The sequence below is a fragment of the Ctenopharyngodon idella genome, chromosome 8 (genome assembly GCF_019924925.1).
Source record: "Ctenopharyngodon idella isolate HZGC_01 chromosome 8, HZGC01, whole genome shotgun sequence".
Lineage (NCBI taxonomy): Eukaryota > Metazoa > Chordata > Actinopteri > Cypriniformes > Xenocyprididae > Ctenopharyngodon > Ctenopharyngodon idella.
In genome coordinates, this window is record NC_067227.1 from 32,880,135 (window position 1) to 32,898,738 (window position 18,604).

The 18,604-nt window shown below is 36.7% G+C and overlaps 1 protein-coding gene across 3 annotated transcripts; it reads left to right on the top strand.

Moving 5' to 3' along the window:
- Positions 1 to 1,838: 1,838 nt before the first annotated feature.
- Positions 1,839 to 18,182, top strand: plat (plasminogen activator, tissue). 3 transcript variants are annotated; one of them, XM_051903019.1, is made up of 16 exons: positions 1,839 to 2,042; positions 7,587 to 7,677; positions 7,784 to 7,829; positions 8,038 to 8,082; positions 9,017 to 9,151; positions 9,734 to 9,844; positions 11,830 to 12,004; positions 12,172 to 12,263; positions 12,349 to 12,523; positions 12,832 to 12,917; positions 13,774 to 13,836; positions 14,903 to 15,110; positions 15,437 to 15,573; positions 16,499 to 16,639; positions 16,763 to 16,911; positions 17,008 to 18,182. In XM_051903019.1, the coding sequence occupies exons 2-16, from the start codon at positions 7,615 to 7,617 to the stop codon at positions 17,167 to 17,169; spliced, it is 1,788 nt and encodes a 595-aa protein (XP_051758979.1). In that variant the 5' UTR covers positions 1,839 to 2,042; positions 7,587 to 7,614; the 3' UTR covers positions 17,170 to 18,182. The 3 variants fall into 3 exon arrangements, with proteins under 3 accessions (XP_051758979.1, XP_051758981.1, XP_051758980.1); XM_051903020.1 differs by lacking the exon at positions 1,839 to 2,042 and adding an exon at positions 5,919 to 5,942; XM_051903021.1 differs by lacking the exon at positions 8,038 to 8,082.
- Positions 18,183 to 18,604: the final 422 nt, after the last annotated feature.

Below are 18,604 nucleotides of genomic sequence, written 5' to 3' on the forward strand. Positions count from 1 at the left end.
ACAGACAGAGGATCCAAGTGCAAGAATAACAATATTTATTGACAGGAAAATGCTGTACAATAACTTCACTCCAAGGGTCAGTCGAGGCAGAGGCTGTGGCGTGCAGAGTGGCGAGGCACTGGGTGGCGCAGGGCTACAGCGGGTATCAGAGAACAAGGATAATCCAACCCAGAAAACAGGGCACACGACGAAAGTCCAGAATCCAAAAACCAGGAAGAAACACACAGAGAACACGACACCGGGAACAGCCTGCAACGAACTGACAAAGACACATAAAGACATGCACAATATATAACAACCACTAACAAGACACGGCTGGCAACAGATCGCAATCAGACCATAATGGGTGACGCCCACACAATCATTCACTCACACCCAACACACACACACACACACACACACACACACACACAACAACACACGAGGGTGAGTAAGTGAATCCATGAACCGTGACAGAAGAGCACTACAGATATAATAAAAAAGTTATCTTTCTCTTCTTTTCTGCATTTCACTTCTCTGATCCAGTTTACACTATTTGCCATTGTTGGCTCAATTGCTTGTGATGCTCTTTGGATAAATGATTCAGTGTGAATTAAAATAACATTGCGTGACGTAAATTCAAGTTCATTACACTTCAATCTCAACCATACTAAATAACAGCTGAATTCCCCCTTTTTGTCAGGCTGGTTTTTAAGGGGGAATTTATAGTGACTCTTTCTGCAAGTTACATCTTTACACCAGTAGGTGTCACTATTCAATCAAGTCACTATTATAAGTGGGTATTGAATAATTCATTCAACTGATTCATTCAAGAGTTGATTAATTCATGAACGAGTCATTGAATCATCCACACATTGATTATCCAGAACGAAACAAATGAGTGAGTCATTGAATTATTCACTGAACCAATTCGTTCAACAACAGCGCAAAGAAACATGGAACGGTTCTGCTGTGGTTTTGTTTGGATTATTGGGGGAACAAAAACAAGTAAGTAGCGGGCAATGATGTGTGTAAAATGTAAGTTACTCATTATTAACTTCTTGTTTTTTGAAATGTAAAGCAATATCACACAGTCGCACTGCCACTTTGTCAATAATAGCGACCAAAACGTCCTCGCTAGTTAACGTGAGCCTCTTTTGAACTAGCAACTAAAACTTCTCAGTTCTTTCACCTCCGCACCAAGCAAGACCAAAACCCAGACCAAAGGTTTTTTAGAACCCGTCTGGTTTCATGATGGAAGTTGAGACGTCACAAAGATTTTTCCCTCAAAAACACACACTTAGGCTAATATATATGCCCACATAATTGTGGAATAAGCTACTAAATATACACCAGGGTTAGTGGTTAACAGCACAGGCGCCCGAAGTGATTTAGTCTGCTAATTTGTTGTCTTAATTTTCTGCCGAGTAAAACGCCAAGACTTCTAAAGGACTGACAGATGTAGGCTACAGTTAAACTACACATCTGGGCAAATAGTAATCAAGAATATTTTCTTGTTTTCTGCGATCAAAGCACATCAGAAACATCTTTCCGGTAAGTTCACATTTCTTTAGCTATAGTATTTGTATCATGTATGAAGTAATTTCTCCTCATGTGTAGTTCTGCATGTTAACTATCAACATTAGTAAGTGTCACAAAACGTTTTTGTCTTTAATACTATATTGTTTTATCACTTAAAACCAAACGAACTTATTTTTATCTGATATTTTAACAGTATCTGACAGTTTCTTTGATATTGGCTTATGCATTTCCATGCATACGTTTTTAAGTGCCAACATACTTCTTGCGTTAAGTATTACATCACCGGTACGTCACTGATACTGTATGTCATTACTTACCGAACTAACGCACTTGTCGGACTCATTCCGCCGGTGTGGGACTCTCCCTCTCCCCGCCCCCTTGCAGCATCATCAACTCCGGAATAAATATCCTGAGATTCACGAGCTCAGACACAGAGACCCGGAGGAGACCCAGAGAGATACTTTGGATTAAGACGCATTTACGCGCATTGAAGAGGAGTAAAAGCGCACTTGTTTCGGGAGGTAAGACGAGAACACAGCGGCTTTATTTATTGCTTGGCACAGGTTTCGAGTTCAAATCAGAGCTGTGCCTCAAAACACACAGAACTGTCTGCCTAAACAGCATCATATAATCACATCTGATGCAGGAAAACTTGCAGGAACGCACCGATGATGCCCAAAAATGCTGTCGTAGCGAACTGGGATTTGAGACACTATAGTTATCCGTTTATTTCAGTTATATAGACAACAAAATTGCATCGTGTTTGAAAATAATATATAATAATACACTGTAAAAAATAACATGCACAATTGTTTCCTTAAGTTGTTATTTATATTTGATATGACTCTTAAAATTGATTCATAACCTAATTTAGTTAGGTTTAGTCACAATACTTTTGACTTAACATTTATGCATTTGTTAAAAAATGTGTTTTATCATTTTTATGGTGCATATATAATATCTAGCCATAATATAAGCAAAATTGAGCCTATATATTTTATAGAACATTATGTAGACATAATAGTATAATGAAAATAATGTGATTTTTGACTTTCTTTCTGTGGCTCGACGCAAACTGGGATTTGAGACACTGCCGAATAACTTATTACTTATAGACTACAAACTTGTATAGTGTTGAAAAATATATACATAATTTTTTTTATATATTTTCACTAGTAGGAGCAGGACACTATAGTTCATTTATGTAAGTGAGGATAGCAAATTAAAGTAAACTGTGACATATTATACCCAAAAATTATTCATACACTGGACTACCAGTAAAATTGATTAAAAAAAATTGGGACCAAAAATTATTCAGACTCTTTGACCTGACCATGTTTTGCTAAAGTGTTATCTGACATAATTAAGATAATTTTTTTCTGACAGTTTAACGCTGAGATCTTGTCATATTTTATTACAATTTTTTTAAACTATAGTCAATAAACAGTAAACATAAACGTGCAGTTGTTTCCTTATTCAGTTATAATGCAGTCAGTTTGATTCAGTCATATAAAATATTTTTGTATATCATTTGACATTGTATAAAAAACAACTATAATGCTAGTAAAAGAATGTTATTGTAAGGATATGTCAGTTAATTTTTATACATTGTAAATACTTGCAATGTGGTTGATCAGGTTGAACCGGTAAAACCAGTTAATTTCAGTTTAACCGCAAAAAGCACTTTGTATTTTCATAATATATGTATAAAAGCATTGGTTTGTGTTTGTCTCTGTATCAGACAGTGTTCAGATCTGCATGAAACTGTGCTGTTATTGCACTGCAGTTGTCTTAGGCATTGATCCAGCATTTACAGTAATCAGACTATAATTCATGTCATCTGTATAAAGTCCTTCAGGCTCACGTGACGTCGACGCTCAGAAATTCAATATTGCCCTAATAAAGTTCTGCTGTGTGTAAAGCTGCTCTTATCTGCAGAATTACCAAACAACATGCTTGTGCCGATGAACGTCCAGCACTGCTTGTCTAACGTCATTCGTATGAGAGATACCGGGCATCAGACGCACTTTACGACAGGTTCAAAACTAACCTAGTTTGGACAAACTACAGGCCAAAACGCCTTAGGCTTTTATTAAGACTAGGGTTATGGTGCATATCTCTGCATTTGTTTGCAGTCGGCTTATAGTCAGCACATTTAGACCATGCTCCGATGCATTAGCTTTGTGCTTTACAGACACTGCTGTGTTAAGGGGGTTGGCAGGACCTTGTTGGTTTAAGTCAGATCTGCTCATTACTCACCAGGTCTGCTTGTGCTGACGTTAAAATGTTGCTAGTAAGAGTTGTTTTTGCTTTCAAATTGCAGGCAGCTTCTCTTATCCTACGTTGGTTCAGCTGTGGTATTTATCGAGAGCTTACAGACGGACAGATGCGGGGCAGATATATACACTCTCGTAACGAGAACGCTCTGTCTCTCCTTTTCTTTCTCTCTGCATGCGGTGACTCAGCTCCACTCCTTTACAAGCTTTTAGACTCACTCATCACGTTTGCAGTAATCTATTTCTCCATTCTTCCCTCCCACGAGTTGTGTCTCCTGGACAATAACGCTCTGTTCTGCCTTTGGGGCCAGGGATTGGATTTCACACACTATCACACACACACACACACACACACACACACACACACACACACAGAAACTACACACACAAATGTAGATGGATATTAAATGTTGCTTAGTTTCAATGCAACAACTCGTTGTTTTCCAGATTCCAGAGAAGAAACATTCCTTAATATATTAAGACTTGTTTGCAAAGAATATATTTTGCATGTGATTTGTTTTGTTTGATTTTAAGATTTGTGACACCTGTTTCGATTCATACGTTGTCTAAATGTAGGGGGTTTATGCTGTGAAAAGACAAATGCTGCTTATTTTAAAGGGGGCCTAAATGCCCCTTTTCATATGTGTCAGTGAAGTTTCAGATCATTTATTATAGCTTGTCAAATTTGCCCCTATTTGGGTGTGAGCAAAAACACGCCGTTTTTGTGTGTGTCCCTTTAAATGCAAATGAGCTGCTGCTCCCGGCCCCCTTTCCAGAAGAGGGCGGAGCTTTAACAGCTCACGCTTCGGATGCTCAACAACAACAAAGCTGGAGAATCTCACGCAGCCAAAATGAGGATTGTCAGTAACGGTGTTCAGCCTTACATTGTTCAAACCGGAGTCGACACTGATGGAGAGACTCAGGAAGAAGTTACAACTTTTAGACGTTTCTGAATGGTTAGTGGATAAATTTATGTAGTTGCTGTGGAGTTGCATGTGTCGTCATGTTAATCTTTTGTGCAAATCCAGCCCTAGTTTATGAAGCAGTCCGGCGTAACAACTCTTCCTCTTCTCTAAAGCAGCCCAACATGGCCTCGCCCCCTTTATTGTGTGTTCTCAGGGGCGGGGTTTATGTAAATTTTAGGGTTTGTGATGTCACTAACCCAGGAAGAAGCTCGTTGTAGTTCCTACCAGCCGTTTAAACAGCGATTTCTGTAAAAGAAAATATCTCCCTTTGCATTGAACTTTGAGCGTCGTAACTTTGCAGATGTTGTTTATGATCAAACAGCAACATTACACACTAACTAAAGTTAAAAAAGTCAAATCATAATCAAGGACTCCTTTAAGATGCATCCTCTATATGTTGTGCAGTGTTACCTCTCAGATCAAAGTGTCTTGTTTGAAGCATATTTTGACTGGAAAATAGACTAAAATAATTTTATGTTTGCGGTTGTTGCCGGCTGTGGTTTTATATGCATGTGACTCAGAAAGACAGACTTCATACTGACTCACTATAAGAGCTGAATGAGGTCAAATAATAAAGAGACCAAGAGAGGAGAACGGAAGGAAAGGCAGTTAAGAAAGGAAAAGGGTGTCATTCTGCAGATGGTCGGCTCACATCAGGTCAGACAGATCCGATTGTGTTGTTTCTGAGTGTGTGTTGTGAAGGGGCTTCTGTGTTGCATGTGTGTGTATGTGTGTGCGTTTTCTCTCTCATGTCAGCTGGGTCCATATGTTTCCTGCACAGCATGGTGCCTGTATGTCTCATGCCCGTAATGAACATGCAAACCGTGTTAACTAACCACTGCATTATACTGCAGGAGTGCTGACTTTATATGCATGTGTTTTTGTGTTTGCATTTAATGCTAACTTTGTCGCAGATGCAATTGAGTCAACTACTGACATACAGTGATCTTGATGAGAAATGAGTTCATGTTGAGATCTCTGATTGCAGACTCTGGTGTCTTGGGAAATATGATAATGGTTTGAGACAGTTGAGATCTATCCTGAAGCTCTAGAGGAGACACATGTGAGATTACCGGGGGATTTTCCTCTGGAGAAACATATGAGGAGAAAGAGACTTCATTTGATCTCTGTTCTCATTGTCTTTTAGGAGAAACAGCTGTGATATTATAGAGATCTACAGGTGTGTTCCTGTTATTCATTCTTCAGGGATATTCCCACTTTAATCAGTCAGCACTGACTGATTAATTATTGTAAACATGTATAAACGTCGCCTTGAGGAATGCTGGTGAAACTGGTTCATTTGTATTCTAGACACTGTTTTGAGATTTTGCCCTTGAATATTATTTTATCAGAGACTTTATTACTCAAGCTGTGCGTGGACTTCACTGTGAATGTGTGTGTTTTTTTTTTGTTTTTTTTAATCTAAATATGTTTTACTATCAAGTATTTCAGTTTTTTTTTCATATTCATTGTGTTCCTCAGAAATTCTTCCTTGTTTTCTCAAGTTACACCCAAATATAATCAACTGTGTTTATAAGACACTGCAACCAACAGGAAGAGACCCATAAACTTCCTGTCCGGCTTCATCACACACACACACACACACACACACACACACACACCACACACACACACACACAGACGCAGAGAGAGAGAGAGAGAGAGAGAGAGAGAGAGAGAGAGAGAGAGAGTTGCTTAAAGAAAGTGTAATTTAACAATAGTGTGTGTGTGTGTGTGTGGTTCAGGTAAATTCTACGTTATAGGGACAAAATGTCCCCACAAAGATGGAAATATCCTAAATCCTTGTCCTTGTGGGGACATTTTTTTGGTCCTCATGAGGAAAACAGCTTATAAATCATATTAAGTGATGGTTTTTGAAAATGTAAAAATGCAGAAAGTTTTCTGTGGTGGGTAAGGTTAGTGTAGGGGGACAAAATATACAGTCTGTACAGTATAAAGACCGTTATGTCTATGGAAAATCCCTATAAAACATGGAAACCCAGTGTGTGTGTGTGTGTGTGTGGTGATGTGGTGATGTGGTGATTTGTGACTGTTCAAGAAGCAGAAACTCTTTTCTCTGTTTTGTGGTCAGTGTTAAAGTCTTTATTGTAGTTCCACACGGGACACTCACAATGTCAGACAAAAGAAAAAAAACGGATCATGAAGCCATTAAACCCTTTCTTTTTTTTAGACTGAAATTCCCACACATCACCACAGAAATTTGTTTATAAGTGGAAACAGATTTTCATTGCATTTCTGCTGATGCCACATTGATGACACATTTTTGTCCATTTTTTTGTGTTATTTTAGTATCATTGAGATAGTTTTTACTAATATTTTGAATTTTTTTTTTCTTTAAAGGGGTGATTGATTATGATTTCACTTTTTTTAATGTATCCACTAACCGTTTCATTCTAAAAGTTGTAACTTCTTCCTGAGTCTCTCCATCAGTGTCGACTCCGGTTTGAACAATGTAAGGCTGAACACCGTTACTGACAATCCTCATTTTGGCTGCGTGAGATTCTCCAGCTTTGTTGTTGTTGAGTGACCGAAGCGCGAGCTGTTAAAGCTCCGCCCTCTTCTGGAAAGTGCATTTAAATTTGCATTTAAAGGGACACACACAAAAACGGCGTGTTTTTGCTCACACTCTGTACTCTTACTGTGTCAACTACAAAGACCTTTTAAGATAATTATCAGAGAATATTTAAATGTTTAAATATTTAATATTTAAATTCAAATGAAATTTCCATGAAGCTATGCAAGAGCAAACTATGAGCAATAACCTCATGCAAATATGTAACAATCCTTTCTGTTTGATTTGCAGGTGTTTAAAGAGAGATATACAGAAGAACATGAAATTATTACTGAACCTGCTGCTGCTTCTGCCTGCTCTGTGCAGCGCTGCAGATTCCACTGTAAGTGTGTGTGTGTGTGTGTGTGTGTGTGTGTGTGTGTGTGTGAGAGAGAGAAAGGTGTTAATGGACGATATCTGTATTGAACAACATTCTGCGTCTCTGACAGGTGCTGAATCACAGGCAGAAGAGAGGCACACGCACTTACAGCAGAGGTGAGTTTTACTCTCTGGCTATATTAAAAATGACACACCACCGTATACTACTCATATTGTGTCTGCAGTATGCAGCATGCCAATTTCCTGTAATACAACGGAGGCAAACTCACATGGTCAGCTTATGACCAACACTTCCGCTGGTGTAACACGTCATAAATAAATAAATCACTTTCCTTTTCATCAAATTTATTTATGTATTTTCTAGATTCTGTCCCCTGGCAGACGTCAACACGTCGGCTGCATCCGAAAGGTACTTAAGTTGAATAAGTAGTTACTTTGCAACCTCTCAGAAAGTATTTTCCTATATAGTATGAATGTAATCCGGACGCACTACATTCGCCATGTGACCTAACAATGTCAGTTGCATCGCTTCACTGCCATTCACAAATCCTCTCCAGTGGATCTTTTTCACCTACTATACAATAGGAAAGTATGCAATTTCGGATGCAGCTGACTGTGTGCAAGCAAAAAGTTTGTCCAATCAGAATTTGTTCTGTGCCTTTAAGTTTAAGCTCCGCCCCCAGGGGTGTACAAACTCAGTCCTGGAGGGCAACTGTCCTGCGGAGTTTAGTTCCAACTTGTCAACACACCTGTCTGGAAGTTTCTAGTATGCAAGACCTCCATTAGCTGGTTCAGACGTGTTTAATTGGGTTTGGAGCTAAACTCTGCAGGACAGTTTAAACAAAGCTGGCTTAATGATTCAGTGTCATGTAATGTTTTCTTTTGGCTGTAATGCTACTAACCTAAATACGCTTTTCAGTAGCATAACACTAAATTAAAGATGGCTGTGTATTGTGTAATGTGTTATTGTGGCTTTTCCAATAACAAGCTACCTTTACCTACGAGTAGCTGTAACGTGACCAAGTCAGATTTTAATAGGCTGTATACTACAAATAGTCAAATAGTATAGTAGTATGCTATTCAAAGCATGTCCTCAGTGTGTTGTTGTCCATGTTGTCCACTAGGGGGCGCAATATAAGCAGGGAAAACATGAATGTCACACATTCACAAGCAGAACTTCAGCATTCAGGACGAACACAATGAAGCAACACAGCCTCCCTTTTGTCCTCTCTGTCCTAACCCAGTCTGTGTTTCGGTTGTGGAGGAGAAAGCTTGAGTCATTTAATTTGCATTTATCCCTGACCACAATCATTATGTCCATTTCCGTGTCATTTGTGTGTCAGAAGCTTGTGTGGACACTGATTCGGCTGCGGTCCGAGACACGGGGGCGACGTGGCTGCGGTGGAGGGGTCCAAAAGTTGAATTCTGCCGCTGCACCGTACGAGGAAGAGTCCGCTGTCATGAGATCCCAGTGACCAGTGAGTGATTACACACTCTAATAGACTAAACTTTTTAAAGAAAATAAACATTTATTATTATTGCATTAAGTGTATATAAAGTATAAAATGTATATGTTTATGTATTTCCTTTTGTGTGTGTCTGTCTCCACTGGGTAAAAACACAGCATTTCTGCAGAACCACCTTTTTTAATTATTTTGAATCATTTAAATTTCAGTGTAGAGCGTCTCCTCCCCATGAGTCACTCGCTCAAGACTATATTCTCACGGAAAATTCACTGGAATTAAAAACACCTGTCATTTTGAATTATGGCACGGGATTATAAGTATTACGACTTGACCACAATTTATTGATGTGTATGTTGTAAAAGTTGTTCTCTTTCTAAATATAAAATGATGTAATCATTGTATAAAAACACTTTACACCCAGTTAATTACGAATACTTTGGAAAGACCAAAAATGTACGTAGCACACTTAAAATAGCATTTTACTATAGAAATGTCACACAGAGCAGCAAATACAATTTATTAAAGTCAGAAATGGTCCTCAGGATATGAACGTACACAAATATTTATTGTTCTGTTTTTCTTCCTGTTCCTCAGCATGTTTCGTGTCGAAGTGTTATAATGGAGGCACGTGTAAAGAAGCCGTTTACTCCAGTGACTTCATCTGCCAGTGTCCGCCAGGGTTTACAGGAACACAGTGTGAAATCAGTAAGTTTTGATCTTGTAGCAAAATACATATGTACTATTAATACTTCTGTTTGTCGCTGCGTTTAGATGCTTTCAATTATCTTAGTTAAATTAGTATAACTATTTTTAGTTTTATTAGTTGATAGTAAAATTAGTACAACTTACTATTTTTACTAGTATTGTTAGTTGCTAGTAAAAGTAGTATAACTTACTATTTTTAGTATTGTTAGTTACTAGTACAATTAGTGTAACCGGTATAACTTTTTATTATTGATAGTTGCTAGTACAATTAGTATAACTAGTATAACGTATTGTTTCTAGTATTGTTAGTTGCTTGTAAAACTTGTATAGTTAGTATAACGTACTATGTTTAGTATTGTTAGTTGCTAGTATACTAATATATAACTAATATAACTTACTATTTTTAGAATTATTAGTTGCTAGTAAAAGTAGTATAACTTACTATTTTTAGTATTGTTAGTTACTAGTAAAATGAGTATAACTAATACAACGTACTATTTTTATAATTATTAGTTGCATGTAAAAGTAGTACAACTAGTATAAGTTAGTAATTTTAATATTGTTAGTTGCTAGTAAAATTAGTATAACTTACTATTTTAGTATTGTTAATTACTAGTAAAATTAGTTAGTATAACTAACTTGTACAAATTTTTTGTATGGTTAGTTGCTAGTAAAAATAGTATAACTTACTATTTTTAGTACTGTTAGTTACTAGTAAAATTAGTATGGCTAACTAGTACAACTTTTTAGTATTGTTAGTTGCTAGTACAATTAGTATAACTAGTTCAACTTACTATTTTTAGAATTAGTACTAGTAGTACAAGTAGTAGTAGTACAACTAGTATAACTGACTAATTTTAATATTGTTAGTTGCTGGTAAAATTAGTATAACTAACTAGTACAACTTTTTAGTATTGTTAGTTGCTAGTGCAATTAGTATAACTAGTATAACTTGCTTCTAATATTGTTAGTTGCTTGTAAAATTTGTATAACTAGCATTACGCACTATGTTTACTATTGTTAGTTGCTAGTACAATTAGTATAACTGGTACAACTTACTATTTTTAGAATTATAAATTGCTAGTAAAAATGGTATAGCTAACTACTATAACTTACTAATTTTAATATTGTTAGTTGCTAGTAAAATTAGTATAACTTACTATTTTTAGTATTGTTGCAAGTAAAATTAGTATAACTAACTAGTACAACTTTAGTATTGTTAGTTGCTAGTACAATTAGTATAACTTTTTAGTATTGTTAGTTGCTAGTAAAATTAGTATAATTAACTAGTACAACTTTTTAGTATTGTTGGTTGCTAGTACAATTAGTATAACTAATATAACTTATTGTTTCTAGTTGCTTGTAACATTTGTATAACTATCATAACGTACTATGTTTAGTAATGTTGCTAGTACAATTAGTATAACTAGTACAACTTACTATTTTTAGTATTGTTGCGAGTAAAATTAGTATAACTAGTATAACCTTTTAGTATTGATAGTTGCTAGTACAATTAGTATAACATTGTTTCTAGTATTGTTAGTTGTAGTAGTAAAATTTGTAGTATAACATACTGTTTTGTTAGTTGCTAGTACAATTAGTATAACTACTACAACTTACTATTTTTAGAATTATTAGTTGCTAGTAAAAGAAGTACAACTAGTATTAATAATTTTAATATTGTTAGTTACTAGTTAAATTAGTATAACTAGTATAAATTTTTAGTTTTGTTAGTTGCTAGTACAATTAGTATAACTAGTATAACTTACTGTTTCTAGTATTGTTAGTTTCTAGTAAAATTTGTGTATTCATACAATTTGTGTATAAATTTGTATAATTTTCTGATTGAGGAAAATGAGTGCATGTAAACATACCTACTGCAGTTTAACTAAATGATCATCTTTTATTAGTGTCTCAGTTTCAAAGTAGCTTGACCAGACCGCTGTAGCTGAATACTGTCTGCATTTCTTCCTTGCTTCTCTTAGACACAGGTGAGAGATGTTTGAGGGGTCAGGGGTCAGCTTACCGTGGCACCTGGGGCATGAGCATGTCAGGACTGGAGTGTATTAACTGGAATTCCAGCTCACTCCAAGGAAAGAAATTCACTGCCAGGAGACCAGAGGCCAACACACTGGGACTGGGCAACCACAACTACTGCAGGTACACATGTATTTTATCATATTGCTCTTCTGTGCAATTTGCAAATTGATGTCATCATGCTTTAGTAAAAACTAAAATCAGCGGCATGTTGCTTTTGTGCAGTAACAATAGCTGCATTGTGTTTTTGGTGAGTAATTGTAGTGTTTGGGTTGTGTTTTATTCCTCAGGAATCCAGACGGAGACACTAAACCCTGGTGTTATGTTTATAAAAAGGCTCAGATCTCATGGGAGTTTTGTTCTGTACCGACCTGCGTAATAGGTACAATCATTCAGCACATTCACAGACACAAACATCCGTATCCATGTAGTGTGTACTAATGATGTGTGCTGTGTCATCATGTCAGACCCCTATCTAGAGTGCGCACAGAGATCAGGACAGACCTACAGAGGGACGAAAGCCGTCACACGCAGCGGTTTGAAGTGTCTGCCGTGGGATTCACCCGCAGTGTCTCGTAAGATCTACAACGCATGGAGACCCGACGCCAGAGAGAAGGGCATCGGCAGCCACAACTTCTGCAGGTACAATGAATAAGAAGTTAAATAATATAAGTCTCTGGTGTCTCCAGAATGTGTCTGTGAAGTTTCAGCTCAAAATACCCCACAGATCATTTATTATAGCTTGGCAAATTTGCCCCTATTTGGGTGTGAGCAAAAACACACCGTTTTTGTGTGTGTCCCTTTAAATGCAAATACAAATGACAACTGTTTAATTGTTTGTCAACAATTTTTTTATATTGTCAATTGTTTTGACTCATCATGTCAGCTCTGTATTAGTTGGTGGATTGCTTGGTAATTACTTGAACTTTTGTGCATTTTATCACACACAGGAACCCGGACGGTGACCTCAGCCCCTGGTGTCACGTCTATAAAGGCTCTCAGTTGACCTGGGAGCTCTGTGACGTCCCCAAGTGCCGTAAGTCTGCAGTGCTGCCATGACAACTGATCAATACAGCTCACAAATACATTAGTCACTGATCTACAACACATGACTAACAGATGCGGTAGAATGTTTAGTCTTATAGCGTTAGTTCACCCAAAAATGAAAATTATCCCATGATTTACTCACCCTCAAGCCATCCTAAGTGTATTTATGACTATTCATGCTGTAGTTTTGTCGTCTGATGCTTTAAATGCTCGAGCTCTTTAAAGCAGGATGGATTCTGATTGGCTGTCAATGTTTTTATTGTTCATCAGCTGGCAAAAATTTGTTCTGAAAGTGATCTTGTTTCTCTGTGTTGTTACGGTGTGTACTCTGATATTCTTTTATATTTAGTATGATATTTAGAACTATGTCTTTATCGTTATAGTTATCGTCCTTGGTGTGAACGAGCCTTTAGAGTAATTCAGGGTTTCCCAAATAGGGGTTTGCATTTTGATGCTTGAGCATTTGAAATGTTTAAAGCTCATAAATATTAGTTGTGTAACTAGTAGTGTATATAAAATGTATTATAATTATGAAACATTTTATTATTTTACAGGACAATTGTAATTTACAACAGCAATAAATTTCTGTCTTCATTTTTATAATTAGAGTTAAAACATATTAATAATAATCAATAGAAATAAAAGCGTTACTACTACTACTAATAATGGTATTAATAATTATTATTTATTCAATTTGACTGGGTTCCTTTCGGAGAGTCCTATGTGTATGCAATTAAATACTTTAAAGTTTGTAATATTTTTGACATTGTTTGTCCACTAATAAAACAGTTTGAGAGCACTGTCCCTCCCTTGTTTTTTGAACCATGTTTGTCTTTTCTCCACAGCGAGGAAAACTCCGTCAATCACCACACTTGGACCACGAGCCCCTGCAACCACCAACAATCAAGGTAAGACTGTGAAAGATAACTAGACTAGTACATTTTATAAAGAAAATGAGTGTTTACTAAGGTAAAAGTGACTCTAGGGTGTTCTGGGTGGTATTTTACCATCTCACATGAAAAGAATAATTTTAGATTAATTTGTTGTTTTGTGTGTACAGAACACATCTCGCTCCCAAGTTTTGTGTTTGTAAGGCAGCTTCACAGTTGCCATGTCCACTTATTTTAAGCGTTTTGGGGTGTGTTGTTTAGGCTTGGCTAATAAACAAACTAGTTTATGGAGTTATTAAAGTGGGCAGGTGAATGTCATGATATTTTGTTCTTTCAATATAAAGCATTTGAATTTATTTAATTTTAATTTAATTATTTGAGTTTATTATGGGATTGTTCTTGTCTGCTGTTTTTTTTTCTAGCAAGATATGGCAACACGAGTGAGTCGAGACTCGTACTTCTGTGTCTTTCTTGCACATCTCTGATGTGCGTTTAAATACGACAACTAGTTAACTGCGTAGAATCGTTGTAAATGCGGTTGTAACTACCTGATAGGGCTGAATGATTGATCGCATTTTAATCATGATCTGCTTCTCTGGATCATTTAAGCATAATCATCTGATATTTGTAATAAATCTAAACATGAATCGCGACTATATTGTTGCTGAACAAATGCACTTATGCAACATCTGTGATAAATTAGTCTTTTTGTTGTTTTAATAGATAAACATAAAAATCATTTGGAATTATTGTAATTAATTTTAGGGATTTCACTGTTTTAGCAGTGTAGAGAGATAAGGAAGAATAAATCTTGCGTGTGAGTTGATCTTGAGTATTCTTATTGTGTTCTTACATGAATGTGCAATAAATCTAATGAAAAACAATTGTGATAATCAAGATAATAATTTTTAAGCTAAATAAACGTGATTATTAGTTTAACCATTATCGTGCAGACCCACTACCTGAATTTTTCTGGAAATGGACTCCAGTAAATGACTGAACTGTGTGTGTACAGAATGGGATTAAGCACTAAAAAGTGAACTGACAGAGTTTTCCCACACTTTCCTCCATCTCTCCCGCTCAGGCTCCTGCGGTCAGCGCATCGAAGCTCCTTCAAACTCTCTGCCCATGTTCAGGATTCGTGGAGGTCAGGTCAGCGATATCCGAGAGCAGCCGTGGCAGGCCGCCATCACCGTGTATCGGCCGCGTGCCAATGCCTACAACTTCCTGTGCGGCGGTGTCCTCATTGACTCCTGCTGGATCCTCTCCGCTGCTCACTGCTTCCAGGAGAGGTGTGTGTCCGCTCGGACTGAATCTGAATCACTGCTGTCAAGTGATTTTAATTCACTAATCTCATTGCCTTCATCATGACCTCAAGAATCAAATCATTCTTGACACCTTTACCATAGACATTGACCTATATTCCTCCCCTTTCTTAAAAAAGGTCTTTAAAAACCTTAAATTTGATTTTAAAAACCCTGCAGATGCCCTGTATTTTGTTTAAAAGACATTTAAATTTTACTGAAAACAAGACAAAGATCTTGATTGTGAATATGATTTTTTTTTTTGCATTTTGTAGTTTCGATGTTTTAGTTTGACTTCTGTTATCTGTGTTTAGATTTGAGGTGAAGCGTCTTCAGGTGGTTCTAGGTCGAACCTTCAGGCTTCAGAACTCCAGCAGCGATCAGATCTTTGATGTGGAGAAATACTGGATCCACGAGCAGTACAATGACGACACGTATGACAATGATATCGGTGAGACTTACACAAACATTCTACATGCTTACACGCATGACACAGATCTTAATGATTATTAAGATCATCATCACCTCACAGTCAGCTGATGTCACTGTGACGGTGGAAATTTCAACAAAGCCACTTTAACTAAAAACACTGTTTATTGTGACATTGACTTACAGTCGTGAGTTTCAGACCCATCAAGCGCTTTTTAGGGTTTCCATCAATTTATTATTTTTTTTAATATATTTTACTTATTTTATATATTTTTATTTATTTTGTTTTATACTCCACCGTTCAAAAGTTTGGTCTTGGTAAGATTTTTAAAACATTTTTAAAGAAGTCTCTTCTGCTCACCAAGGCTGCATTTCTTTGGTCAAAAATACAGTAAAATTGTGAAATATTATTACAATTTAAAATAACTGTTTTCTATGTGAATATATGTTAAAATGTAATTTATTCCTGTGATCAAAGCTGAATTTTCAGCATCATTACTGCAGTCTTCAGTGTCACATGATCCTTCAGAAATCATTCTAATATGCTGATTTGATGCTCAAGAAACATTTATGATTATTATCAGTGTTGAAAACAGTTGTTCTGCTTCATATTTTTGTGGAAACCGTCATACATTTTATTTTTCAAGATTCTTTGATGAATAGAAAGTTTAAAAGAACAGCATTTATTTGAAATAGAAATATTTATTTGCATATTTAATATAATTTAGGCTTTTTTTAATCTATCGGCTAATTTTTTAAAAAGTTTTAAAAATTGTATTTTTTTATGCTTATGAAATGTGAAATTTCTCTGACATGGTTTGCAACAGTAGAATATAAGAGACGGTAGTACATACTACCATATCATGTGACTTTATCATCATTTCAGTATTTTTTTTAATACCGGTAGTTCATTTCAATTGTAAGTAATTTTGACTTTGTGTCTTTAGCTCTGCTCAAGTTGAAGAGCGAGTTTGGTATCTGTGCCATCTACTCTCCAGAAGTTCTGCCTGCATGTTTACCAGAACCTAACCTGGTTTTACCGGATTGGACGGAGTGCGAGATCTCTGGATATGGGAAAGAGGAAGAGTGTAAGATCAGCGTTACTGTCTGCCACAAAAAAACAAGACAAATTTTTTTTCTTGATAGTCTAATTAACACTTGAGGTATTGTATAATAATTGTACTCTTTCCTTCTGTCGCTGTCTCTCTCAGTTTCTCCGTTTTACTCTGAGAGAATCAAGCGCGGTATGGTGCGGTTGTGGCCGCAGGATCAGTGTGTCCCGGAGAAGTTGTCCGGCCGTCTGGTCACCTCAAACATGCTGTGCGCCGGAGACACGCGTGGCCTGGACGACGCCTGCAAGGTGATACGCCACATTCAGCACATGCTAGTTAGCCTAAACAGTGTGTGAAATGATTTGTGCATCTTGACTGAACAGTTTCTCCTGGTCTTTCTTTAGGGGGATTCCGGTGGTCCTCTGGTCTGTCCGAAGAACGGCAGAATGATTTTGATGGGTTTAATCAGCTGGGGCGACGGTTGCGGGAAGAAAGACATACCTGGCGTTTACACACGTGTCACAAACTACTCAAACTGGATCTCCAGCAAGACGAGAGCAAACTGAGACACAAACGAACACAAAATACAGAGACTGTTAGGTACAGAATATAGATGATGGGGAAAACATCTCCACATTCACGACCTTCACGCCTGATGGACTATATTTGACCTGCTCTCCAGTTGTTTTAAGTGACGTTTGAGGAGGAAACCATCAGTGACGTGGCATGGGAATGTGACACTGATGCTGCGAGTCGATCGTGTTAGATCGTGTTGCACACAGGACAAGAAATCAAGAAATCTGAATCCAAAGAGCATGTTTTTGATTTACACCACACAATGTGGCCTTCAATTTGAGCTTCCAAACTCAAAGTTCTGCAAAAGGATGACATGAAAAATACATCATAAAGACTTCAGGGTGCTAAAGTGCCAACTGGTGCACAAGATCCTTTAAAAGTACTTAATATTTAAAAATAATAAATTTAGAGGCACTTTTGCTTTGCTTTTATATATAGTGAAGATAAAGGCACAGTAAGTGATGGCACTTTTGAATGTTACGTGACGCTTCTACTCTTAAAATGATGTTAGTTCCTAATAATTGTACAGGTTTTTAACACTAAACTTCTGCTGGGTCAGAGAGATGTTTGTTTCATTGTCAGTGTTTCTGTGTTGATCCAAACAGATTCATTTGACTGTATTTAATATGACTTTATGTCCTTGTTAACTGGATGTTTGACTCCAAAATGTCTTTATCAACCCAGATCTAATATTACTACAGACTTTAGATGTTGGGATGCATATTAAGTTAATATTTAACTATTTAACATATTTTATAAACTTTTATACACAGCTAGTGCTAAATTGTTTTGTTTTTACAGTAAATGCTTGTACATTACATTTACCAGACTTTTTATAAAACATGAAATGGAAACAGTGCAGTCTTCTGTATAACAAATATTCTTTATAAATGTGAGATGATTTTTTTTCAGCAAGTGTTTTGTGAATTCACACTATAATTGTATGAATTTGAATGATTAATTATTGAATTGTCGAATAATAGGTGAGCGCAGAAAAACCTCATATCCTTGTGTTTCTTTCCTATATGTAAGACTTTTCATGTACTAACCGCTATTTTAATTGCCTATGTGCAGGGGTTAAATTGGGCTGAGCCCCGGCACATAGGCTTACCAGGGCTTGACATACGCTTGTCCGGGACCTGACCAGACAAGTAGCTTGATTAAAATGTCAATAACAACCAAAACGCGAGAATGACTCATTTAGCTTAAGTGGCGATTGATAGTGGATAGTAATATATGTACTGGCGGTGATATTGTGCTGTTGAGGCACACGTAACCTCTTGAGGAGAATTCAAAACAAATGAGCTCTGCTCACACAAAGAAACTCAGTCATGTTGCAATAAAAATGCAATATGTGGGTTTTTTATAGCTAGCTATTTACGACATATGACATAGGTTAAGCATCACACGACCGAAAGAGCTGAA